At 36.0% G+C, this 27,946-nt stretch overlaps 1 protein-coding gene across 1 annotated transcript; it reads left to right on the top strand.

Moving 5' to 3' along the window:
- The first annotated feature begins 888 nt into the window (after positions 1 to 888).
- On the top strand, positions 889 to 27,402 carry LOC143249628 (hillarin-like). The gene is made up of 7 exons (XM_076499813.1): positions 889 to 1,598; positions 15,210 to 15,326; positions 16,575 to 16,859; positions 17,670 to 17,828; positions 24,004 to 24,086; positions 24,318 to 24,461; positions 24,920 to 27,402. The coding sequence occupies exons 1-7, from the start codon at positions 1,071 to 1,073 to the stop codon at positions 26,028 to 26,030; spliced, it is 2,427 nt and encodes an 808-aa protein (XP_076355928.1). The 5' UTR covers positions 889 to 1,070; the 3' UTR covers positions 26,031 to 27,402.
- The last annotated feature ends 544 nt before the right edge of the window (positions 27,403 to 27,946 follow it).

Genomic DNA, 27,946 nt, shown 5'->3' with positions numbered 1-27,946 from the left:
CCGTCCAGATGATGACAGACAGGTATATATATTGTATAAACAAAAATTAAATAAAAGGTACTTATGAAATTTAAGCAACGTAAAAAAATTTAAAAAATGAAAAATATTAGTACTACGGGTCTTACGTTTTCACACAAAAACCTACTGGTGATCTGGTAGAGTTTAAACATGAAATTATTGTGTAATAATTCCAGTAAATATCTGAAACACAATCTTGAGAATTTTAACGAACTTAGAAACTTTTTTCATTTGACATCAAGGTTTATATAAATATTTCTAACCCTTTCTTACCTTATCACGAATGGGTCAAATGTCAATACTCCCAGTTCCTGAAAGTTTTGCTAACCGGAAGTTATTAACGTCTCAACGAACGTGGAATATGCAATATAAAAGGCAGGTGCTTTAAAAAATGACCCATTTTTCAATAATATATATATACATGGCTAAATATTACGGTTTACCTGTATACCCAATGTAGTTCACAAACAGAATGTTTTTATTCATTACTATAAATTTATAGAACAAATATGATATTGAAAACAAATTAAATACACAACAAAACAAGCTCGAAGCTGATATGGAACAGCCATCAAGCTGTTGGTAGTTGTTTAAACTGTTTTCCTGGAATATGACGCCTGGGGGTTGACTTGTTACTATAGTTGGGATCATGATATCTGTACAAGCTTAAAAAGTTGACCGAAAAAATAATAAAACAAAGAACTGCGTGTGCCAATCTAAAAAGTTACAAAGGAAACGTTCTGTCAAAATATAAAATCAAAAACTGGATATAAAACACGTACCTACCTGGCTTGATAGTGGAACTAACCAACTATCCGCTTGATGACGTTGTGTGACGCTTCGCGTGTGTTAATAATTACACGTGATAGACAATCAGCCCCTGGTTTGTTAAGAGGCGTAATACTATGATTTTATGACACACGGTTACTATTCCTCTCTGTGTACGGATAGGGAAAACACTTGGTTTTCCTTTATCTTCATGAATATGTATATGGCTGTTTCACTGATGGAATTTCACCCTCTTTATTTCATTTAAACATAAGGTCTTCAAAATGTCACAAAAGTATTCGAGCCCATATGAACACACGTGTCTTCGGTGCGAGCAAACTGTTTATCAGGTGGACAAAGTTGGGCCTTTGAAAGATTTCTCTTTTTACCACCAAGGCTGTTTCAAGTGTTTGGTCTGTGGCTCCAAGCTGACACTCAGAACATACTACAACAACCAACAAAATCACGATGATAAGGAGGTGTACTGTCAGAATCACGTTCCGAAAACTGGCCCTGGTACCTTGGATGGAATGTCCGTGGGGATAAAGTCGGCACTCGCCGCACCCCGTACGAACCACCTTGTAAATGACCAGATTCGTGGATCTGGAAAGGGAACGCTCGATGTAGACGCTATAGGTATTAAGACGGCTCTCTCATCTCCCAGAGTATCCGAAACTGACAGCAGAAATCGGGAAAGTCTAGCTGGGAAGTTTGACGCTAGTGCCCTCCATATTGCCCACGGGATTAAGGCTACCAAACTTCAACAAAAATATCGTAGCCCTTGTGCAGAACGGACAATGGACGAATATCTGGTAAGTAATAACCTAGTAACTTTTGTTTTAAACAACAAAAGTTGTTAAATTAATTCATTTACAACTTTTTAAGCACTATACTTTTTGTATTGGAAACACGTTTTGTCAAGTTCAGTAGGTAGAATAATCACATGAGGTTAACCCTTACCAGTTTCTGACAGTTATTGGGAAAAGTTGATCAATATTGTGTTACCTTTTCACTGTTCTTCTATCATAACTGAGGCACTAGCCCGTGGGCTTCTGATGAACTTGTGACAAATTAGCACGTTGTCAGAGAAAACTGAAATAAAAAAAAAACATTGCAAATGTACATAAGATAGATTCAGTTGTCGAATGGTGAATAAAAGAAATAAACAAAACTCAAAATTCGTATGCACCTGAAAAAGGGCTAAAAATAATCGTATGTTTCAGATGCACAAGTTATAACACATTACCGCAATTACATCTGTAAAAGCTACTTAATTATAGTCAATTTGTCCTGTATAAATGTATCGCTAGGCTCACAGAATGTGTGGCTGACGGAGGAATAATTCATGTACAAAACCCTTGTCCTATTATACCGTAATAATACTTATGTCAAAAGCATCATTCGGTAACAGAGAATATAAGCTCGGTGCAGTCACTTCTTCCAAAGGATCAATGTGCTAACAACAACACTGTATTTTAACTGTAATGTTGCAGAGATTTTTAAACAACTGACAAGAGAGTTAGCCAGCTACGTTAAATAATACTAATATGAAAACCATTCGGAGCTGTTTTTATGGATGATATTTAAAAATTTCACTTTTGTGACTCCACTTCTAGTTGGAAAAGTTGGGCCTTAGTCTTTGTTTTACTTCATAAAACTCGCCCTTCCCCATATGGAAAGCTTGTCTTATTTGTTCTTTAACTTTTAATTTCGAATTAAAAAAAAAAGAAAAATAAGTTAAGTTCATCACCTGGCAAACGGATGTGACGTCATGGGAGGCTAAATCCTGTACACTATCATGGTTTATCGTACGCTCGAAGAGAAACGTTAAAACCAACAAAGATAATTCGCCGAGACGAAACTTGTTTCTTTCGGGAGTTAATTTCGTTAATCTGAAATTTCCCTCTAAGTGTACAACAATCTTAATGTGACTAACAGATGTACTTACGCTGGAAAAGAAAAAGAAATTTTGTAGAAGGTGTTGATTATTAATAAGTTAATTTTTTTTGCTGTTGTTATGGGTATCTGTACGTGAAATCTAGATTATAACATAATGCTTTCAGTATATAGTAGATGTCGTATTTTTGGCCGCTGCTCACCAATAGAAAAGTTAAGTTTTCGAATATTGTACCGGATACTTGACTATCTGATGTTTGTCAGTTTCCACTGCAACAAAAATTGTTTTATCAACTGAACTGAAATGTTTGATTACAATTCCACGTGAAAAGACATTCTTTATATCTGACTGAATTTTTAGTTATTACATATTCATGTTAGAAGAGGATTCGTTAGACTTCATCTCGTTAAATAAACAGATAAATTAAAATTGACGGTGTATTTTAGGGACTATCAAACGAAACTGATGCTACTTTTGTTACCATCAAAAGAACAGCGTGTATTTAAAGTAACGAGACAATAAGTGGAAATTTATTCTGAGTTTTCTAAAGATCACCTGTTAATATAATAAGGGTGGTGAATTTCACGTGACTTGTGATAATAATCACTTGTTCTAAAGTTTTAGTTTAGATATGAAAATAATAGTTTGATATCGTGACAGATTAACCCAGTCATTCTTAGTTTTGTGTTACAACTTAATGTACAGTAATTCACCATAAATTCAATTTTAATTTAAAAAACCCTTGTACGTATTAGAATATTTTATTCACAATTTCTAATTAAGATTGTACATTTCTTTCGTACTTGTTGATAATTAAATGATCAAGTTTATCAAACTTGAAATCTAAGTCTTAAAGGATTATCTTAATTGAAAACTTAACTACAGGCTCTTAGGATGACAAATACAATTCACTTTTTGAAAATATCTCGTACTATCTACGAACTTAGCGAAAACCCTCGAAAATTAGTGATATTTCATTAAATCACGACATAGCAGAATCCAAATAACAGCGCAAGTCCTCCCACTTGGTCTTAAAAATTAGATGCTCTGTAGTCCCAAGTCACAAACTTCTAAGGAAAGATGTTCACACAATTTTCGTCGCATAGCTTAAATTCTACAATTAAAACTCGTTATGCTAAAATATGCACAGTGGACTATTGTGCAAATACTCCACCATAATCTCCTATACATATAATACTTTTTATCTACTATTTTTTTAAATTCTAAATTTTAATTTTTGATCACTATTAGTCTGAGATAATGTACAAAACTTCAGCCTGTGGTGTTGCTTATGAAGTTTGATCACCCAAAAAACGTGTCTACTGTACATTGTTTACCTGTAAAATGATTTAATACTAAATTCCAAAATATATACAATATTTTTCATTTTAACGGTTCTAAAACTAAATATTATTATATTCAACGCTTAACTCGAAAGGTATTTCTTCTAGGGAAGGCTTTGTATCCTAACTGTATTGTTTGTTTGCAGATTGTTTAAAGAAATTTAGCGAAAATTATTTGTTGTTTTTGTTTGTTTGTTTTTTTGGGGGGGAGATTTTTTATTAATACCGTCAAAACAAAGTTACTGTTGCTGAAGAAACCGCGTATTGTAAACACTTCATTTAAAATAGAGTAACTGAGTGATTGGTCTCTATGATGTGCTATATTAGTTTACTTTCAGCTGTGATGATTGCGTGATTGTATTTGCGTAAATAATTGGAATTCAGTTACTGGGTGAGTTAAAATTCAAGGGTAAATACGATAAACTTGGATGTGTGTGAAAATTTACACAAACTGTTTTGAATATATGAAAAAAGCATACAAATGAAAATGGGTTGTTCGAACAATGTATTATATTGAATGACGTTAAGAAGCACTAAAAACTGAGTTAACTTTTTAGGCGATGAAACAAGATAGAACAAAGCAAACAGTTTCATGTAATTACCGAAAATGTGTCATTATTTGAATTGTTTGTTTTTGAACTTGGCGCAAAACCACTCGAGAGCTATCTGCTCTAGCCATCTCTAATGGAGCAGTGTAAGACAAGAGGGAAGGCAGCTAGTCATCCACCTACCTCCAACTCTAGGACTACTCTTTCGCCAACGAAGAGTGGAATTGACCGTAACATTATGACGTCCTCACTAGTGAATGGGCGAGCATGTTTAGTGTGACGGAGATTCGAACTCGTGGCACTTACAATACGAGTCGAGTACCTTAACCACCCGGCTATACTGGGCCGAAATGTCATTCCATTTGCTTTGAAACAAATTTCAATATGGTGCCAAATTAAATATTAACGTCACACGATGCCAACAGACGACAGATGTTTAGCCACGTTATTCACAGTCAAGATCATTAATAATAATAGTAAAATAATAAACTTAATTTCTGTCGTGAGCATGTAACAGATGTACATAATACTGTGTTATCGTAACTGCGTTAATAAAATACTGCACTAAGTTGTACATAGAACATTATAGCCCATTTAGCATTTTTAAAATATGGATTTTGTTCTTACGCGTATAATGTTTTTGAAGGAACTATTAACCTTGGCAATGTTAATTAAGGTTCATGGCGGTCCATGTTTTTCAGGATTATATTCTTTGTTCGTTTAATGTAGCTGTCCCAGGTTTAACTCGGAAGCAGGTTCATCACTTGTTTGTTTTGAAAGCTGGTTGTTGTAATTTGTTTTAACACATCTTTAAATTCTTGTAGCATACCATAAGATGCTTATTTATTTTCGAGTATTCAAATTTTCATTCGAAAATAGGATAGTTAATCCTAAATTCTCACGTGAAATCTAACTGGGACAAAATTGTGATAACGCCTGGTCGCATGAATGAAATGTTACAAACTTTCTGTACAGCACCATTATATAAGCAACAAAGTAATGTCATAAATTATTGGTGGAACAGTTTCGCTTTGGGATAAGTTACCAAAGATCAACGTAATAAGTTGGTTTGGTTTTGGTTTGAATTTCGCGCAAAGCTACACGAAGGGCTATCTACGCTAGCCGTCCCTAGTTTAGCAGTGTAAGACTAGAGGGAAGGCAGCTAGTCATCACCACTCACTGCCAACTCATGGGCTACTCTTACCAACGAACAGTGCGATTGACCGTAACATCATAACGCCCCCCGTTGGGAGGGCGAGCGTGTTTGGTGTAACGGAAATTCGAACCCTTGACTCATAATCCGAGGGTCGCGTAGGGCCCGTAGTAAGTTATATAATCAGTTTCTTTAATTCAAGTGCTTATGTTACGTAATTTTACCCATGATAAGGATTATAATGTTGGTGGAACTTGTTTTCTTTCCAAATAGGAAAGATGAACTGCACCTTCGCTTTAAATGAGGACATACACTGAACTTCTCCCGTGGGATCTTGTTTCTTTCTTGTTAGCCTAAGAACTTGAGGTGTCAATATGTGGGCGGCAGTTGTATTCTCGATTTCTTGACGAGCCATTCGCAAACAGTGCGACTTCGATCTGAAAGTGGCTTTCAGATTTGTTCACATGTACGTTGGATATCAACCATAAAATAACTACTTATAGAATGTGAAAAGGTCTGATCCTGATAATTATTCGTACTGAACGAATTGTATTAATACGTTTCACTTTAACTACTATTTCAGTCCTAACGAACTCGGTCTACCTGTCTCTAGTTACTTTACAATCGGCCATAACCTCGAACACAAATAACTAGAATCCAGGTATCCAAATAAGCTAAGTAGAACTAGGTAAAATCACCAGGCAAACGGTACTCGAAAGTTCTATCCTGCCTGAGCTCGTCAGTTCAAATCACAAGTTTCCAAACTGCTACTGGCACGTGGAATACTGTCGGTTCGTTTTAAGTTACTGTAATATGATATCAAAAAACACAAATAAAAGTATTATGTATTATACAGTTTTATATGTTTATAAATATGAAAAGTGCAACTCTGTCTTGTACAGAAGTCGCACATTTACTTCAAGTTTGTATTACAAAGAACGGTACATGGTTGTTTGTGAATTTCCTTTATACTTTACAAAGAGTGTCTTTTGGAAACTCATTTTAAAATTTGAGAAAACTTGTTCTTTCTTTCCATGGTTAATATTGCACAATATGTGTGTGTTTATTTATTTATATAAACACTAACGTAAACTACCCGCGCTCTGTTGAGGGTGTTTAAAGGCCCCTCATGATTAACAGATCCCAAAAGTACCCATCAAGCTCGTCCATTATCTACAGTTACTTCTATAGCTACCAAAAGAGGTACCGTACCATTAAATAAACCTCCTTAGAACACCAACCTGTGGTATCTTTGCTTAGGAGAACCACTATGAATAGTTTTAAACATGGCCTTCCCTTTGGCTTATCAGGTTGCAGCGACCCTGAATACTCATTATTAGATCCCCATAATGTGTGGGTGAGCTTCCACGTGCGTTTTAACTTTCCATACTGATTTGAACCTGCCAGTTCCAAAAGTGAAAGGAGTTCGCAGAAAATCATATTTGCAAAAGCAAGGGGAATTAAAATATTTCCGTTTTTTCTCATAATGTTTGGTATTATAGCTCCTCTTGTTATATTTTAAATTTGGAAGATTAAAAAATAAATAATAAATTACAAGAGATTTAATGGCTAGGTGGTTAAAGCGGTCAACTCGTAATCTGAGGGTCTTGGGTTGAAATCCCAGTTACACTAAACATGCTCGCCCTTTCAGCCGTGAGGGCATTATAATGTGACGGTTAATGCCACTATTTGTTGGTAAAAGAGTAGTCCAAGAGTTGACGGTGGGTAGTGATGATCAGCTTCCTTCCCTCTACTCTTACAATGATAAATTCTGGACGACTAGCGCTCATATCCATCGTGTAGCTTTGCGCGAAACTCGAGAACAACAACAAAACATACAAGTGATTTTAATATGGGTGTCGTGAAGAACATCAGTTTAATTTCACTAACAGGTATTCTCATAAACTGTGTGAATGATGTAAATGCTAGAAAACGATATTTAGTTATAAAAATGAAAACGCCTACATTATTACGAAACTGTTTTTTTGTTTTGAATTTCGCACAAAGCTACTCGAGGGCCATCTGTGCTAGCCATCCCTAATTTATCAGTGTAAGACTAGAGGGAAGGCAGCTAGTCATCACCACCCACCGCCAACTCTTGGGCTACTCTTTTACCAACGAATAGTGGGATTGACCGTCACATTATAACGCCCCCACGGCTGGGAGGGCGAGCATGTTTAGCGCGACGCGGGCGCGAACTCGCGACCCTCGGATTACGAGTCGCACGCCTTACGTGCTAGGCCATGCTGGGCCATATTATTACGAAACACTGGGTAACTTGTCATGTAGGTTTAAGTACCTTTTTAAAGGAATATTTAAATACAGAAGATCCAAACTGTATAGGTCATATGTAATTTAATCCTCTACTAGCGCGTGTTTATCTGATTCCATGAAAAATCGCGAATTATTCGTTTGATAACTGTAATTGGACGGTAATTAAGCCAAAGCGCTGTTGTTTTTTTTTGTTTCTTTCACGTTCATTGTCTTTCAATGAATATGCAAGTAATATGGAAAGACATGTTACTGGGACTTGGCTCGTTTAGTGGTTACACGAATCATTCAAATTGTGTAAATAGATTCTAATTACATTGTTGTCTATGATTATTTTACTTTGGAGAAGGCCAATGGATTTAGGGGTAACATCGTTTACATGCGTGTTTTAAGAATACCTATTCAAGGGTTTGGGGCAGGAGTTCGACACTAGATTCAGTACAGGGGACTTCCATGGAGATCGGAATTTTTGTATTATAAGGCAGTTTTGTTTTTCAAAATTCGGGAATACGTACTCTTTAAAAAGTAATTTTTAACGGAACTTCTTTCATTTAATGATTTTAATCTCTTAAAACGAAAATAAAACAAACATATGGCTCTTTGAAATGTAGGGTCATTTGTTATGGAACGATCAATCCCACTATTGCTGATGATCTATTAAAATGTAGCTGTACTTTCATAAACTGTTTTCGATCAGCATATAGAATTCCATTTTATGTTTTCCACCTTGATGTATAGTTTTGTTTTTCTTTATTATCAAGCGATTTTTTTTGTAACTGTAATCACTAGATTAGAATGTATTAGATTTCCAGCAATACGTAAAACATTAATAGAATGAAAGCTAGGAGGCTAAGGTATTTATACTGGCAAAGTTAGGATGACTATGCACAACCTGGAAAAGTGGGTGCATAATTGAACCGTTTTTGAAGAGTTTGCTAACCGAGCAATTGTCCGCTCGTATCAGTCTCATGGTGTCGATGCCGTGAAAACAAAATATTTAAAGAAACAATGACTTGGCTGGTGATTCGTTTTAAATTTAACACTAAAAGTTACAGCTAGGAGATATTTAACACTAAAAGTTCTGTCACGCTTTTTTGTAAACCAATAATTTTTATTTCTGTGATACTTCAATTTTATTCACTCAGCTTTAGTCATGTTAACAGATTTAAAAACCCGGAAAACGGAAGGGCAAGTCTCTTTACCCCCCCTCCCAATTAAATCAATACATGTTAACTAATGACGCAAATATATATACCGTTAAAAAGTTAAACAGAGTTCGACTAAACTGATAAAATGAGGCCGGAATGTTCCCCGGAGCATATACATTGTATTTAAGGTAATAGTAACAATGATGATAAATTTTTCGCTGATCATATATACCCCTCACGTATCACAAGCTAAGTTAGATAAATCTTTATCTAGTTTATCTGCCAATTATCAATATAATTCATTTCTTTGATGGGAAAATTATTTAAGATTAATCATTTTTCGTAAAAGATTTTATACCACTACTTGGCCAGGTGTTGTCATTATATTAACTATTTTCATGTTGCATTTCATGTTCTGTGTCGATTTAGATACTAGACGTCTTTATTTATTGCTTTGTATTATAGATTTTCTTTAATAATTTGAGTAAATGCATGAAACTTCTAATAATTTACAAATTGGCAGTTGTTTAAAGTGAAACATAAATACTTTTTATTGAAATAATTTAGATACAACCAAGTAAAAAATATGAATGATTTCGGAAACCTTTAACAAATTAATTTTATGTTGATAATAAAATCACGTGATCTGGCATGGCCTGGCGCTTGATCGCAATCTACTGGTCACGGGGTCATTGTAACGTTTCGATCTATTCCACTATTAGTTAATAAAAACTATTCGGCACTGTTACTCTTTTTGTTTTAATTCAACCTCTGACGTAAGCAGTGCTGTATGTTTCGTTTTTTATACGCTGGAGGTCTCTGTGCAACTGCTTGTATATATGAGTTAACTTTTTCAATACTTCCTACGAGGGAGTTGTACCTGTTGAAAGTAAAGTAGGTCACAATATTTCAAAAGTTGTCGCACTACATTTTTGTGATTTTTTTTTCTAGCGGTTTTTTTTAACTTCCCTTAACACATGAACGGGTTTTTAAACGCCCTTGGGCTTAATTGCGAGGATATAGTTTGATACATATTACAAAGGACTAAGATCTTTTTAACCGGTGAACACTCTTATAGATAGTCAGCCAACATCAAAATGGAAAGTGGTGGGAATAAAGTGCCCATAAAAATAGCAAAATTTAAAACAAGAAATTTGTATGTACCTCTCGCGTAAATCTAATGAACTTTCATATCAAATTTGTAAATCCATTCACACCCAGCCCGGCATAGCCAGGTGGTTAAGGCACTCGACTCGTAATCTGAGGGTCGCGGGTTTGAATCCCCGCCACACTAAACATGCTCGTCCTCTCAGTCATGGGGGCGTTATAATGTAACGGGAAATCCCACTATTCGTTGGCAAAAGAGTAGCCCAAGAGTTGACAATGAGTAGTGATGACTAGCTGCCTTCCATCTAGTCTTATACTGCTAAATTCGGGACGACAAGCGCAAATAGCCCTCGAGTAGCTTTGCGCGAAATTCACTTTTTGTAGGCACTTTTTGTAGAAATAGTAGGCACCAGTGTAAAATACTCTGGTAAGCCTCATCATATAGTGCAAAATTACCACGGTGTACAACCAATAATGTTAACAAGTATCAAAATAATAATTAACACCACACAATTAGTACTTACCATTTATTGGAAAACAACTTTTCTTGCTTTCATTTTGGCAAAAAATTATTCAACTCCAGCTTAATTATTTCTTACAATTCTACTTTTAATATAAATTATTAAAGTCCATTTGATCTGGTTTTGCACAATTTTACTTCTTTCAACTTAAGCTTTGAAAAAAAAAAAAGATTTGTTCGGCACTTGCAACTGTCACAGGAATTATCAAAAACTGCTAACACTTCTTGGAAGCTTGAACGTATGGTGCTGTATTCACAAGGTTGGGAAGCTTGAACGTATGGTGCTGTATTCACTAGGTTGGGAAACTTGAACGTATGGTGCTGTATTCACTAGGTTGGGAAGCTCGAACGTATGGTGCTGTATTCACTAGGTTGGGAAACTCGAACGTATGGTGCTGTATTCACTAGGTTGGGAAGCTTGAACGGATGGTGCTGTATTCACTAGGTTGGGAAGCTTGAACGTATGGTGCTGTATTCACAAGGTTGGGAAGCTTGAACGTATGGTGCTGTATTCACTAGGTTGGGAAACTTGAACGTATGGTGCTGTATTCACTAGGTTGGGAAACTTGAACGTATGGTGCTGTATTCACTAGGTTGGGAAGCTTGAACGTATGGTGCTGTATTCACAAGGTTGGGAAGCTTGAACGTATGGTGCTGTATTCACTAGGTTGGGAAACTTGAACGTATGGTGCTGTATTCACTAGGTTGGGAAGCTCGAACGTATGGGGCTGTATTCACTAGGTTGGGAAGCTCGAACGTATGGTGCTGTATTCACTAGGTTGGGAAGCTCGAACGTATGGTGCTGTATTCACTAGGTTGGGAAGCTCGAACGTATGGTGCTGTATTCACTAGGTTGGGAAGCTCGAACGTATGGTGCTGTATTCACTAGGTTGGGAAGCTCGAACGTATGGTGCTGTATTCACTAGGTTGGGAAGCTCGAACGTATGGTGCTGTATTCACTAGGTTGGGAAGCTCGAACGTATGGTGCTGTATTCACTAGGTTGGGAAGCTCGAACGTATGGTGCTGTATTCACTAGGTTGGGAAGCTCGAACGTATGGTGCTGTATTCACTAGGTTGGGAAGCTCGAACGTATGGTGCTGTATTCACTAGGTTGGGAAGCTCGAACGTATGGTGCTGTATTCACTAGGTTGGGAAGCTCGAACGTATGGTGCTGTATTCACTAGGTTGGGAAGCTCGAACGTATGGTGCTGTATTCACTAGGTTGGGAAGCTCGAACGTATGGTGCTGTATTCACTAGGTTGGGAAGCTCGAACGTATGGTGCTGTATTCACTAGGTTGGGAAGCTCGAACGTATGGTGCTGTATTCACTAGGTTGGGAAGCTCGAACGTATGGTGCTGTATTCACTAGGTTGGGAAGCTCGAACGTATGGTGCTGTAGTCACTAGGTTGGGAAGCTCGAACGTATGGTGCTGTATTCACTAGGTTGCTTACTCGGAAACTGTAGAAAGGTTTTCAAGATTTGATTTGGAATATTGTCGAAAGGAAAGCAACTGAGTTTCTTTTTCATACATCTTATGACCCCATCTTATTGGTTGTACCAAGCAAATTTTGGAGGATAACTTTAAGTTTCAGCAACACATTAGGTATTAGAATCTAAGATCTAACTGAGAATCCTAATGTTTAAACTTGTAAAATACGCTGATCTTAATTTTTTGCTTTTTTTCTGAGTTCTCAAGTCTTTCATCTTCGCACAATTTATCAAAATGTTTCTTTGCCTTTTTTCGTTTCTTGTGCTGAAATTTGGGATCCACATCGTCAGACTTTCTCCAGATGTCTGTTTATTTGTACAAAATTGTCTCTTACTTGCATTAGTCAGTTAAGTGCTTTGGTAATTACTGGGTCCAACATAGTTCCACTGTGCAGTAACTTAGTTACATTAGTTATTTCTAATAATTTTGTGTTAAAATAAACTCATTTTTATTCACTTCGTTAGACTAAACACTTCGACTCGTTCATCATGCATTTTGCTAACGAGAATTCTTTTTGAAAGCCCTATCACGGTGTTTAAATAGCAGAATCTTAACGTAGCCAGTAAATCGTGTCTAGACGCGACCATAGAGTCAGACATGGCACAGCGGATTGTCTGCAGACTCACTACGCTAGAAACTGGCTTTCGATACCCGTGGTCAGCAGAGCACAGGTAACTTTGTGCTTAATCGCAAATGAGAAACTTAATGTTGGAGACATAATTCAATTCTTAACATAGCCCACCGTTTTATACCACGAGCAAAGAAATTCTGAGCAACTTTAGCATCATTATGAAAGTTTTTAATTTCGGAGATATTTAGATCCTGTTATGGAGAACAAAATCTAGATTATGAAAAATGAACTTATTCAGCGTTTGGCTATCTTCTAACTTGAGCTTCTGCATATAGACCACCCATATTGGTTGCACCATCATGCCCTTAACCATAACATTTATTCAAGAATAATATATTTTTTAATAACTTCATTTTCTAATCCAATAGCAGTTTGATCGGAAACTTGACGAAATCCAATCAACGATTCCTTGATTTCAAAGTCGTAAAGTCCGTTTGAGTTTAGTGTTTATTTTGACACATCGAAAAATTTAACTGGTTTGATCGACTTTTAAAATGTCTTGTCGTATTTATAAGTACTGAAAAGAAATGTTGTTTTTATATCAGAAACAATTTCTTTCTCAACTTGTTTCTAGCAGTTATCGTAACTTCATCCAGTATTTTAGGACTAGGCTATTGGTCACAACTTTATCCTGTATTTGAGGATTAATATTTGACATTTTGAAGCAACTGTGCTAGAACGGGATCATAATATATGTTGGTAACAATTGAATAATAGAAAAACAAAATTACCACTTTCTGGTTTAGTAAAGATCTGTTCTCTAAAGGACAATAGGCGAGAAGTCAACGTTAATGTTATATTATCTTCTCTAAAACATCTCATTATCTTCCCCCCCTTACACACAAAGTAAATTTTTTACTGAAAGTGTAATGTGTATTTTTGTTATTACAACGCATAACATGTATTGATCCAGTGCATATGTATCGCCTGAATCCTTGATAGTTTAGCCACTCTTTTCTACAATTCATATCACGTACTTCTTACGCTTGCAGTATTAAGTTGTGTTTGTAAGATGTCCGGCATGGCCAGGTGGGTTAAGGCATTCGACTCGTGATCTGAGGGTCGCAGGTTCGAATCCTCGTCGCACCAAACATGCTCGCCCTCTCAGCCATGGGGGCATTATAATGTGACGGTCAATATTCGTTGGTAAAAGAATAGCTCAAGATTTGGCTGTGGGTGGTAATGACAAGTTGCCTTCCCTCTGGTCTTACTTTGCTAAATTAGGGACAGCTAGCGCATATAGCCCTCGAGTAGCTTTGCGCGAAATTCAAAAAACAAACAAACAGAAATGTAATTACAGGAGGAAGAGGTCATAGAGAACCTGATCCTCCAAGGTATTAACTTTTCTTATCCAAACACCGACAGACAAGTTTGTAATTACAAATCAGAACCCTCCACACATTAAGAGTAACAAATGTGTTTTGTTCTGTTGCTTCCTTGTTGAATAAAACGTTTATAACGATCCTTCTGCACATCCTTACTGTCGAAAAAGTGTAAACAATCTACTTTACTTTAATCTTGTTTCTGGTTTTCCTTTTTGTTGTTTTTTAATCGCTCGAGTGCTGCTACCAGTGTGGAGGGTTCTGATTTGTAATTACATGTTATGTTACTTTGGTGCGTGACTCATCGTATACCATACGGGGTTTTGCAACCTCTAATCTACAAACTTCCATATTCCCATGTAATTTTATCCAAGGTTATACCCATTCTCTCCAATCGATCTAATTGCCTATTAGACGTCAGATCTGAAGGGTGTGAATGCTGACATGGTTTTGATCATGTGTGTGTGTTACCTGCTTATAGGAAGAAACTATAAACTAACTAACTTATAACGAAACTTTAACATTTCTCTGCTATCATGGTAGATTATAACGACAACATTTGTTGATACTACTAAAGGTTTGATCTCGGTATTGTAACATCTGATTACCTGTTTCTGAGATTATATTCCATGTGACATCCTATGTACGTTACACCACGTGATTGTCACTTTTCTGTACGTGAACCACGTAGTTGTAATTCTGCCTACTGATGATACAACTTTGTCCCGTTAGTTCTATTTGTATCATGACGTACCATACAGAATTATTTCGTTCATTATGTTGCTGTTTTTATTACACCACTCATTGGTTTTTCACTAGAACTTCACCTTAAATAATTCGTATTGAAGAAATGGCTCCTAACACACTTTAATAATCTGTTTCGCGTTCAGAAACAAAAAGCAATTAGTACGTTGTTCTTTTAAACTGTTAGCAAAACCTTGTTTTATATTTGAACGAATTTATTTTCATATTTTTGCGCGATATTTTTAAAGGATGAAGACATTCAAAGATCCCTAGAAATGAGGCATCGTGCTGAAGAAGATGACCTCTACCGGCAGTTTGCAAAGAAACGAGTAGAAGAAGAAACGAACGTTAATCAAGAGATTAAAGTGAGTGAGGTTTCATTATATGATATATCTAACAGTATCATACGTATATTTAAAGGTAAAAACCATATAGATGTATCGCTTTACACGATAAGCTTACTTGATGAGAACTTTGCTCCTGGTATGTGAAGTTCATTAGCATGGTGTTGAAATCTGAATTTGTTCCTTTGTCTATTGTATTGTAATTGTTGCATCTTATTTTAACAATGTGTTTTGTGTTTTTCTTATAGCGAAGCCACACCAGGCTATCTGCTGCGTCCACCGAGGGGAATCGAACCCTTGATTTTAGCGTTGTAAATCCGTATACTTACCGCTGTGCTAGAGGGGGGGGCAACAATAATATGAGCAATTTGTACAAGATTACCTTAATATATAAACATCTTTGTTAAGGCTCTTATTATTAAATATTCACTTGTTTTATGTAGTTAAAGTATAAAGCTGTGGGTCGTTTATTCGTCGCGGTATAACGTATCGTATAATAGCTCTTGTTCTTCTTATCTATGTACAAACTTTTAGCTCATAGCTCTCTCATATTCATATATCGATAGATTTGAGATCTAATTACAGTTCTGGACTCCAGAGGTCAAACCCTTTCGTTTGATCTATTTCACCACGTCCAAAGTTTCGTGAATTAATTTACTCTAATCCTACGTAAAATAATTCAATTTGAGGGTTGACTCGTAGAGGTCCTGATGAGTAATAAAATCAAATCGGTAATACGCTCGCCCCTCGTTTGGCGTTGCTGACGTACACAAACATAGTTATTTAAAAACTAAAATGGGGGGGAAAGTCTCATATTAATTTACTTGAAGTCGAAACCTTGCTAAAAGAATTAAGGATTCTTAAGTTTATTTTATTTCTAAGTTTATTTGTTTGTTTTTGAATTTCGCACAAAGCTACTCGAGGGCTATCTGTGCTAGCCGTCCCTAATTTAGCAGTGTAGACTAGAGAGAAGGCATCTAGTCATCACCACCCACCGCCGACTCTTGGGCTACTCTTTTACCAACGAATAGTGGGATTGACCGTCACATTATAAGCCCTCACGGCTGGAAGGGCGAGCATGTTTGGCGCAACGGGGATGCGAACCCGCGACCCTCGGAATAAGAGTCGCACGCCTCAACACGCTTGGCCATGCCAAGTAAAATCGTGTAAAATTTACTTCAATCTACAATTTTAGCAGCAAAACGACTAAACATCAAAGTTAGAACTAAAACACTTGAGTGTATTATATGTGGCTTTTCGCTTATTTAGGAAGAGTGGGAAAAAGAGTTGGTAAAGTTAACATCAAGATTCCAACATCAGATGAATATCAGGAGAAAAAATATCTTTACAGACGAAGAAAAGGTTCTCACTGTTCGACATCAGAAGGAAAGAAAGAATCTCGAGAAAAATATGACACTCAAACTGGACAAGAAAAAAGAGTCGTTGACCAAGAAACTTTTAGAGCAAGAGCGCATTGCCACTGCCAAGCTGGTGGAAAAACACAGCCAGGAAATGTTGGATTTGATCAATGAGAAACGACACGAATTAGCAAAAGTACGTATAGCTTGACTAAGTAAACTGAATTTTAATAAATAAATAAATGTGCAATATTAATCTAAATTCTGCTTTACGTAAAAATGTGAAAACCTAAAATTATTAATGATTAAGTAACAGTTTATCATATTAGAAAAATAAAAACTGTGTAGTATGAACAAAAATAAAATGTAACGAGGGCCTAAAAGTTTGGAGAAAAAACCCATGGAGAACGAATGTGATACAAATACGAGAGTAGTCGATTGAGTAATCGGTAGATATTCAACGAGTACTTTATTTCAGTGCTAGTCAGTAAACTGAATAGTTAATCGGTGAGTATCAACTGAATTAGTAACTTTCAGGAAATAACTACGACAGTAATAAGTCGAGTATTCTATTAGTGATTCATTTCAGAATTAGTTCAAAGTTCAGCGTTGGAAATGAGTTATTGAACTTTATTATTTTATTCACATTACTCGATCAATTAGCCGTGAAATTTTAAAAATTAAGCTTACATTCATTTTCAGAGTTTATGCTGAAAAGTGTAATTGAACTTAGGCTTAGAAGTGAACGTAGCTATATTGAACATTTATTTAAAAATAAAGTAATTCACCGTTGCGCTTAATGGATTTTTCGTTGTTGCAATCAAAAAAATCCCTAAGAAACCGCCGTGCTTCATATTCATACAGTAGCAGGTTATTTAACTATAGCAAACTGTGTGAATGTTGTGCAGAGATTTTTTACACTAATTATCATTGTTTGTAGCTCGTCTTTTTCTGTATTTGAGTTTTAATTGTATCATCTTGTATTTTTTCATTATTTGCCTTGCAGCTGGAAGGTGTGTGTTATGATGATAAGGATGGTTATGTATCTGAAGAGCTGGTTCCGTATCCAACACATCCTCCATCCCCAACTCCACCACAAACAGAAAAAGTAGAAATCTACAACGACCCGACAGTTTTTACAGAGTTGGACCAAGTTGCTATAAACGTAAGTACTCAAAGAGCTTTAAGTACTAAGTGAAACCACATAAATTTATCTAGCAGGTCGTAAGTTACTTAACTTTCCTCGCGGATAATAAAATCTTTAATCATTCTGAAGTAAGGCAGCATTGCGGACAACTACAAAACGGATATACAAATAAACAGATAAATTAATTAAATAAGATGGTCGTAAAGTTTGAACGAGTTCAAAATTCGTTTCTTTTTCTTTAAAAAAAACTGCTAAATCCGTGGTTTGTTTTTACTCGTCTTTAATAAAAAATCGCATTTTATGATATAATCCACTTAAATGTTTGTAAAATAGCGATTGCAAACATTTTATTCAGTTAATTAAAACTCGCGGAAAGGTGTTACTATAATAGAATTTACCGAGAAACCATATTTTAGTGTCTTTTACTTAACGACATATTTCATTAAGTAATCGTGAAACACTAATCTGTGATAACTAAACTTGGGCGATGGTCATTCGGTTGACAATAAATCCAGTGTAACAATAGCGATAATTGTAGTGCTTTAAAGTTTTTAATGAAATATTTTAAAACTACTTAAAACTGTCTTTATAGTTTACGATATTTAAATATCACGAAGTCTTTCAGACAAATCTTCTAAGAGCATAACTAAGAAGAAACTAGTTTTCTGAATGTCTGTCTAAACGCTGAACTTTCTTAGAACATAAAATGAATCGCACCTAAGACATTTCAGCCTTTAGTGTTTACTGTAGACAATGTACCAAGCACGGGATAAAAATGACCCGATTAAGTCTGTTCATGTGAATAAATATTTTCGAATCTTTGACCAGACCCAGCTTACTACTTCTGAATGAAAACAAAAATGGAAATCATCGTTCTTGGTGTTGACTTGTAACCATTACTCACCACTATTAACGTAAAATACTTTAGGTGACGTGAGGTCAAAGTTAATTATCCGTTACTGTTCACTGGATTGATAGGTTGGCTGTTTACAAATGTCTTTTCTGCACCAAAACATGGACTCCAGTAAAAACGTAAAACTCTAGTCTGTAGCAGACCAGTTTCACTGGATTCATAGCTCGGTACTGCTTGGAAGAGGAAATCAAAATAGGTCTCGTATAGGGGTGGAAAGTAAGCACTTTGTTTGGATTTCATCTATAGCCCTTTACAAAGGCCTAAAAGGGTGAACGTTTTCCATAAAGTTATATGTTACAGTTTGAAGACTTTATCTTGGCAAGCACCATGTAACTAGTCCATTTTCTGCATACCTTGAATTCAGAGGCATAGATTTTTTACACCCGATGGGGTGGATGATTTTGCAACCACTTATGTGGACTGTTCAATTTGCAAATTGGTAATCTGATTACGTGAACCTGAAAGCTGTAAACATGCAGTCACAGAGTAATCTTGTTGCCACGATACTTCAAGGTTTCTATGTAGGTTTGTATAAGTGAGGTGTTGTGAACAGTTTTCAAAATGTTAATAGAATAAAGACAAATGTCACAAATTAACTGCCACATGAATTTATTCCTGCACACTGCACAGTATAAAAGATGGCCATTTTCTTGACAAGGTTACTAATAACTTTCATTGCATGAATTACGTTTTCAAATATTAATAAAATTAGTAATTACCCTTGATACGTTTATATCTACTGAAAAACTGTTCATGTTGTTTGATAAAAATAATTAAAATGTCTTTGCGAACTCTTGAAAATTACACATCAATACAATGTAGCACATAATTATTCATACTTTTCATTGAGGTAAGATTCATTTAGTCCTCTAGTCTATATGTTCCCAAACGTAGACCTCTTTTGTAATGATCTGTTTATCAATTATTTCATAAGCTCTTCTATATTTATCTTGTCGACCTCAACTTTGTGAGTGTGACAAACTGCCACATGGTTGAGGCGGCACTGAGACATAGTTGACCTTAACTACGTCTTCAACCGTCTTAATACAGAAAAGCTGCGTTCACATTCGCAGCTGGATACTGGACATGCTAGAAAATTTTTAATGAGAAGAAACACTTCACTAAACATCTGTTTCATGCATTTTATAGTAAGCATCATTTGCACCTTTCAGAGATACTGCTTTTGTTGTTCCTTTGAACATGGGCAACTGAAACTCGAGCCGTTGTGCAGAGATTTCTGGATAGAAGTTTATAACCGAGTTGTCAATCATGCCAGATGTGATCATGTTCTCAAGTGTCACATATTGCCTCAAGTTATTGTTGTCTGCATTGAATCTAGTGGTCGGATGTTCTATGACTGTGTCCACAAATTCAAAATATTGGCTTCTGTAGTAATCTCTAGCTGTTGCAGAATGATGTGCTGACCATCACCTGTGATCCTTCTGGGGGGGGAAGTCTGCGTATGCGTGGTAGTTCAATAGGCACCAGATCTAGGGAAGTTACCTTTTTCTCAGCATCATCAAATATGTTGTTGTAATTTTCCTCTGTTCGCAATACCTGCAATTGCTCAATTGTCATTGCAGATGCTTCAATCATTCCAGATACTATCGCTGATTTTGCTTGGAATGCACGGTTTAGTTTCTCTAATGCAGCTAATGGATGCTAAGCCATCAACAACCCTAAAACTGTCTTTCCTTTGTCAAATCTGTCCAGCAGACCTCGTGCTTTTACTGCTACATCTGATTTTTCATTTGCTAATTCAAACATAATCAACAGTGTCACTGTAGTGATCATTAGCACATGTAATTGCAGATAGGCGGCACTGTGTGTTGGACACAGTGGGCGGATGTATTTAACTGGACCATACAAGCTTCAACTGCATGTTGTATTATTAAATTAGCCTTATGTGCTCTGCAGTGAAAAAACAAAGCTGACGGTTGTTTCTCTTTTATTTTTTGCCTGACATCCACTGTACGCACCACTCATATTAGCGGCTCCATCATTAGTTTGTACTCTCAATCCTGACAGTGGTAAATTGAGTCTATTCAGTAAATCACGTATAGTCGAGGATATTGTTTCACCAGTTGTATTGGAAACAGTCTACAAATCAAGAAATGTCTCATGGACGTCATGGTTCTCATATACGTATCGTACACATTTCTTCCTGTTCGGCACCTGTAACATCTTCAGTGCCATCAACCATTAATGCAAAGATTTTACTTTGCTGCACTTCGTGTGCTACGTTCTTCAGTATTTGATGGCTGAACATCTCCATTATTTCATTCTGAGCCTGGGGTGATGTGAATGTGGTTTTCTTTGACAAGTAGGCCCTCAATTCAGGATCTTCCTCTTCCAGGAGCTTCATTAACTGCAGGAAGTTCCCCTCCGTATCAGTATGTCCACGTAATGCTAAACCTTGACGCAGTAAAAACGTAAACTTCTGAATATTTTGGCTAGACTTCTTGTATTCTTCCTGCTGCTTCTTTTTCCATCATGTAGCTGGAAAGTCACTGGAGTTACATCAAGTGAACCTTCTGGAGATATAGCGAATCTGTGCTGAGAGGAGGATTGGTGTTCGTTGAATTTATGTTTTGCCTTTTTCCAGTTGCAAAAACCGGTGGATATGAAGGTCTACTCCACTGGTGTCACCAATTTCCCTGTAAAAGGGCCTATATTTTCCACCTTGGCACAATGAAAGCATATGACTTTGAGTCTGATTGTCGAAGTGCAGCCATGGGAACTCATCAAACCACTTGCTCTGGAAGTTTATTTTGAGATTTTGCTTTCTGTCGTGGTATTAGTTGTGCGTCTGGATGATATGGCTTTTCACACTGTATGTATGGAGTGTCAGATTTTTCATTACTGCACAAACTTGTTTCATTACTATTTGGTGGTTCATGATGTGCAATAGTTGCACAAGCATTTTCAGACTTGTCCTCTGATGAACATGGTATTTCCTCTGTATGGCAAGTTTCTATTCCTTTGCATCTGCATTGTCACTTGTAGTACTAGTAACTGGCTTGCAGAACTGTCTAATATCGGAAAGTTTCAGACGCTTGCTTTTCATAATTGGAATCTGCTTCCCAGATGACTCAATAGGCTAAAACAGTCATTATTGAAACGAAGATAGAACAGAATGGAAGTAGGACTGAACTGTACAATGTATTTAAGTCGAACGCGCGAACCTCACAGTGACTATCGAGCCGACTGACCGTCTGGGCATCGCTGGGACAATAATGTGTGCTGGTTACAACACAAGTAATTGCAAGTTTCTCGAAAAATGCTTAAACAATCACAAATATATTATATTCCTGTTAAAGCTCATCAAAAGACAAACACGTTGTGATATAATGTGTATAAGCACGTCTATTAAATAAAAACACCTAAACAAAAACTAGCAATACAATTCGAGTAGAGGATTCAGGCCGTTGAAATTGCTCCTTTTGTGTTCTAATTATACAAGAAAATACGATATTTTTACTATCTATGATAAGAGAATATATTTTCTTTTACCATAAAGCACCAGCACTTTATTAGTGGGCGGTGATAATCTGAAATTTCATGGATTAATGAGGGCCACAAACGCAGGTCTAATGAGCCCTGTTGTAAAATCGAGACTCAGACTAAAGGGAGCGAAGGGGTGATGATGGGTTTGAGTGGCCCGAACTTGTCGTTAACTGTACACTAAACGTACACTATGGTCAGCGATTCGACAGCTAAGGAGAGAAAGGCGTTCGACAATAAAACCGGCTAGACATGCATAAGAACAAATGGCGTAGGAAAACCGCACAATATACACAAGATTGATGCAGATACAAGCTACAAATGGCCTACCAGATCTAGATCACAGGAGTTTACGCTTGGGAGTAATGTTTTCGAATTTCAAGACGTAGGTAAATTCTTTGATAGTTCTTGCAAGCCTTGCATGTATACTTAGGCCTACTAACTGATACTTACGAACTATCGCTCAGATCGAAAAGCTTAGAAGTACGCCTATATTAAAGATTATATTTCGGCTACTGAAAAAGCCTACATCTAGGCCTAATTATGTAATTTGATTGGTAAGAACACGAGAATCACAAGAACAAACACAATTTGTAACCCTGCGATGCAATAAAACAATTCAACACACCAAACTGTAGGGGAAATGATTGTATGCACCATACCCCCACACCTAAAATAAAGGGGTATGTACCAACCCTATCCTCCCCAGGATCTACGCCCCTTCTTGAATGGTTCTTTTAGCATGCTAAAGTTGCCTTCTCTTTACTATTCGGTAGATGTCCTCTCCTTAAAGGGTTAGTAGTTATCCCCGGTTCTACTTACTCATTCATGATGTGGTTGATTTAAAACGTGGAAACCATAGGTTGTCATCCACACAAAATTATTTAACACGGTAGATACTTCTGTCTGGCAGACATTCCATCAGATGGTTGTGTACTATAATCTTGTTCTGTAGAATGCTTGTTTCCACAGACGCACGCCATTTTGTCTTCAAAATAATGGATTTTGTTAAGATTAACTGTTCACACAAAATCTATCCTCTCCTTAAGCTTCAGTTAACTTTATTCCATTCTGATTATCTGTTGTGGTGTAAAAGCTCTTACCTGTACTTCCAATCAGTGACGTAAATATGCCCCACAAATTGAAAGGTTGGGGGAGCGAATCAGCCAGAATGTTAACTACAATTATAGAGAGAACCATGGAGAGGTCCTGATAAATTGTATGCGGGGGAGGGGCATCTTTTGTACTTACGCCACTGCTTCGAATGTTAACTTCAATTTACAAATTTTCGAAAGATTTGATGTCTAAGAAATTTTCTTTCTTTCTGTAGTTTACGTACAAATAGTTCTGTGGTTTCATCTTCATTTTGCTATTTTTTTTTTGTCATATTTAATGTAGCGGGAAGATAAAATATCAACTAGTTTATTTTTTATTTTCATAAAACGAAAGTTAATTATTGCAAACTTGCACTTGTTTAAAATTGATCATTGTTGTAAATATTTGTCATGAAAGTCAATATAACAGGCTTCTTGAATAACGAGAGTAAACCGATTTTTTAAAATACACGAGCACATTGATTTATTCAAATTTCCTTGTCTTCCTAAATTTGTAGTATTATTATACAAGAAGCAAGTTTGTGAAGAACCTAACATTTGTAACGTTTAATTAGACGAAACCAAACTGCTTTCAAAGTAAAACAATAAACTTGTTCGTAATGGAATGGTGATTACGAAACTCTAAAATAAAATTAATATGAAAGTTTTGTCATTGTCATAGGTGGCGCAAGAAGATCAAGTGACCTTCACAGAACTTGTTAGGCTTTTAATCAGAGATTGTCATTCAGATATTGAGAAAGCCAGGTAACGTAATGTTGAAGTTATGAAAATCAAAACGTGATTTCACATTTAATACAAACATGTTTAATGCTATTTGAGACAGTGAAATTTCCGTTTTCAAGCACTATAACCAAATAATAGTGAAATCTGTCATTTAATCGTAGTTGTGTATCTTGTGGAAATTTAATGATTAATTGAATGATAGGTATCAAGTTTGTTTTTTCTTTCGAATGTGATGATAAAACATCCTTCCAGGGCTCTGTTTCGCTGGATCACAGTGAAAAACCTGAACAATATGATATTTGATGACAACCTTAACGCTGATACCCCCATGGGCATCTTACGAGGAATCAAACATGGAACAGAAAGTTACCATGTGTTATTTAAACGTCTTTGTAGGTAAGTCTGGCTTCTGGAACAATATGTATAATCAATTAGGTGTTTATAGCTCCATCTGTGAAGTCATTTCTACAACACTAAATATTCTTTTAGTTTAAACTGCAGCTCTTATCACCTTGCATATAGGGTTAAAACTAAATCACTACTCGTATAACACGTTCCTTACATGAAATATTTCTGTTAAAGCCTGTATCTAAATTATTTGTTTTTTGTTGGGTTTTTCCTCTAATTTTCGATATTTTACCTGATTTTGATAAATGCCGTAAGTTGAGAGAAAAAAATATCGCAGTATGTAATATGAAGTTTTGAAACGGCCAATGAGAAATTTTGTTGGAGACGGAACGTTGTTTCCAAATAAATCTACTTACCCCTCCAATAACTGTTTCGAAAACGTATGGTTAATCATTAAAACACGGTAGCAAACTATATAACGTCTATAAATATGTTTACCTTAATAGTTACGCAGGATTACATTGCGTGGTCATCAAAGGTTACTCTAAGAGTGCTGGATACCAACCTGGTGTTAAGTTTGAAGACAACCGCTTTAGGAACTCCTGGAATGCTGTCTACGTTGCAGGAGCTTGGCGCTTCGTCCAGTGTAACTGGGGTGCTCGCCATCTGGTAAACGCCAAGGAAGTACCAAAACCAGGAAACAAAAGCAAGTCTGACAATTTGCGTTACGAGTATGACGATCATTACTTCTTAACTGACCCGAAAGAGTTTATATACGAATTCTTTCCTCTACAAGTAGAGTGGCAACTTCTTAAGAATCCTTTAACTCTAAAGGATTTTGAGGAACTGCCATTTGTCCGATCTCTGTTCTTCCGTTACAAACTCTACTTTCCTGATGAGAAAACCAAAGCTGTTTTATACACGGATGGTACTGATGCTGCCACCATACAGATTGGTATGCCAATTAAGATGACTTCTTGCCTGATCTTCCATTATAATTTAAAAGTATTCGGAAGTGACGTTGACTCTCACGAGGGCGTTAGCCTCAAACGGTTTGTGATGCAGTCAGTTGTTGACAACATCGTCTCTATAAGAGTTCATGCAGCCAGTAATAACTCGTTCTTGTTGGATGTTTTTGCCAATGTCGTTACGCCACAAGAATATCTTAGAGGAGAACCAATGAAATTCAAGAGCGTCGGTAAGTTCAAAATAGTTTGCAAGGATCTGCAGACCGTAATGGTTCCTCTACCGGATTGCGCTAGTGGAGAATGGGGTCCAACGAAAGCCATACGGTTGTTTGGCTTGATTCCAATGACCCATAAAGATGCCTTGTTGTTCTCGTCAAGGGAGTTGGAAATCCAGTTCCGCATGTCGCGACCTTTGGCAGATTTCATGGCAACGTTACACAAAAATGGAGTTGATGAAAAAATATTGTCGAAGTACGTATCTCATAGTGTCGACGATGATTTTGTCTCTTTTCACATGTCTTTTCCAGAAGATGGCCAATATGGAATGGACATTTACACACGTGAATTAACCAGCCACTCCCCATCTTTTGATAAACAGTTATTAACCCATTGTTGTAAATACTTAATTAATGTGTCTAAAAATAATTAATATCCAATATTCAACAAATGTGTTTAAAATATACGATAACCTGTCTCTAATTTTGTTAGAGGACCATAAATAAGAATACTAAGGTTGCTTATTTTTTTTGAGCACAAGAAACAAGTATAACAATATTGTTAATTTTGAAATGAACATAGAACTTAGTTCAAATGAATAACCACGAATTTGGAGCTACAACGTAAAGCGTCCAAACAGTAAGCTAGGCGGTAAAGTCATACGAGATGGATAGACTTTAAGTAATTTTTTATTTTGTAGCGTTTAAATGTTAGAATGGTTTCGTAGTATTTTAAATAACTATATATATAGAGAAGGAATAACACCTGTACTCCTCCAAACCACCATCCAAAAACGTATTTTAAGAGCACTTGAAGACTTTCCTTAAATAATTAAGTGCTGGGAATATTAATCTAATTTTTATAATGTAATAAAAACACAGAGAAGCGAGTAAATCTTTACATCTGATTACATTTTTTTAGCAATTTATTCTTTCAAAAATCTTCTCTTATTTTGGAATAACAAGTTTATATTAATCATAACTTGTACTGTGCTGCGTTTCGAATTTTTTAACACTTGTATATTTAAAAGAAAAGTTACTATTTAAACCTATAAGAAAGTGCATCCCTAAAACGATTAGTAAGTGGCAGATGTGTTTCGCGCGCGTATTCATTCATTCCTTCAGTGTTATTGTTTGTGTAGTTAGTTTTAAATAAATGATATGTTTGGCAAATGTTTTATTTTCTCCACGTAATGAGCTTCTGGCTAATAATATATTTTATCTTTGTGAAGAGATTGTTACATGTGTCATTCTTAAATTTCATTATTTTTACCAAACTTTTCAAGATTTTAACAAACTACGTTTCAGTATTGCTGTATCAGATTTTTTTTTTTAAAATGTATTATTGTGAAAGATTATTTTTCTAGGGTACATAACTATTCTACCAGCTTTTGACTTAGTATGTTGTTTGCGTGTATTTTAAATATGTTGGAACAAGTGAAAATGCGAATATATAATTCAGCTTTGGATGTCTTAGTATTAAGAAGTATTAAATTATTCCATTAGGTATCCACTAGTCTTTCAGAGTTCATACCTAATATTTTAATGAACTAAATTTTTCTTTTAATATAAGTTAATATTAGTACATTGTACTTGAACATGTTTTTAAATATTTGTCTTTGTTCATCAAAAATCTGTGCCTTGATTTCTCGTGAGAGGAAGGGGAGGCGATTGATGCAGGTTGCCAGCTATGTATTTTCAAGTTTGAGTCTTATTTTCTTATGTAACATTAGGAATTTGAATGAAGAATATTTTGAAACGATTTGTATTGATGTCTGTATGAAATAAAATTTTGTTTGTAACAAACGCCGGGTAAGACTGTTCACGTGTATCACCCTCAACCTTTACTGTGTCTCCCAGCCTTTCATTTCTGGGTAATAATAACGTCAGACTGTAAATGTCTCTTACTTTCCGTTTAATTAACGCATTTCAATGCATTTCATCAGTTGTTTTTTAATACTTTAACACTGTTATTTCGTACTTCATATAAAGTGTTATTTGGGTGTTGCCACTATGTCCATCCCATAGTGACCACGGTTGACTTTGTTTGCCACTGTCCATCCCATAGTGACCAGTTAATTCTAGTATCAAATAAATAGACCTTCAAATTAGTAATTTGGAGATTAAAAAATGAAGGCTTACAATTCTAATTTAACATTTGTAATAGAAAAATGTGAGAGACTGGGGAGGACTATTCAGCCCAACGTTCCCTCTATCATGAATGTTAATCTATAATTATGTGATTCTCAAGTAGGGGCGTAACTATTATTTTTATTTTAGGAATGAATCAAGAAACTAAGATCTTCTATTCGTTGGGCATGAAGTCCCCATCCCCTACTAAATTCAGTAA

This window comes from Tachypleus tridentatus, chromosome 4 (genome assembly GCF_004210375.1).
Source record: "Tachypleus tridentatus isolate NWPU-2018 chromosome 4, ASM421037v1, whole genome shotgun sequence".
In the NCBI taxonomy this organism is placed as follows: Eukaryota; Metazoa; Arthropoda; class Merostomata; order Xiphosura; family Limulidae; genus Tachypleus; species Tachypleus tridentatus.
This window is presented reverse-complemented; position numbering and strand designations above follow the sequence as displayed.

Coding starts and splice junctions, on each gene's coding strand:
- LOC143249628 (XM_076499813.1), top strand. CDS start 1,071: ATGTCACAAAAGTATTCGAGCCCATATGAACACACGTGTCTTCGGTGC. Junction 17,829..24,003: donor TGGACCAAGTTGCTATAAAC/GTAAGTACTCAA, acceptor TCATTGTCATAG/GTGGCGCAAGAAGATCAAGT. Junction 24,462..24,919: donor TTATTTAAACGTCTTTGTAG/GTAAGTCTGGCT, acceptor TTACCTTAATAG/TTACGCAGGATTACATTGCG.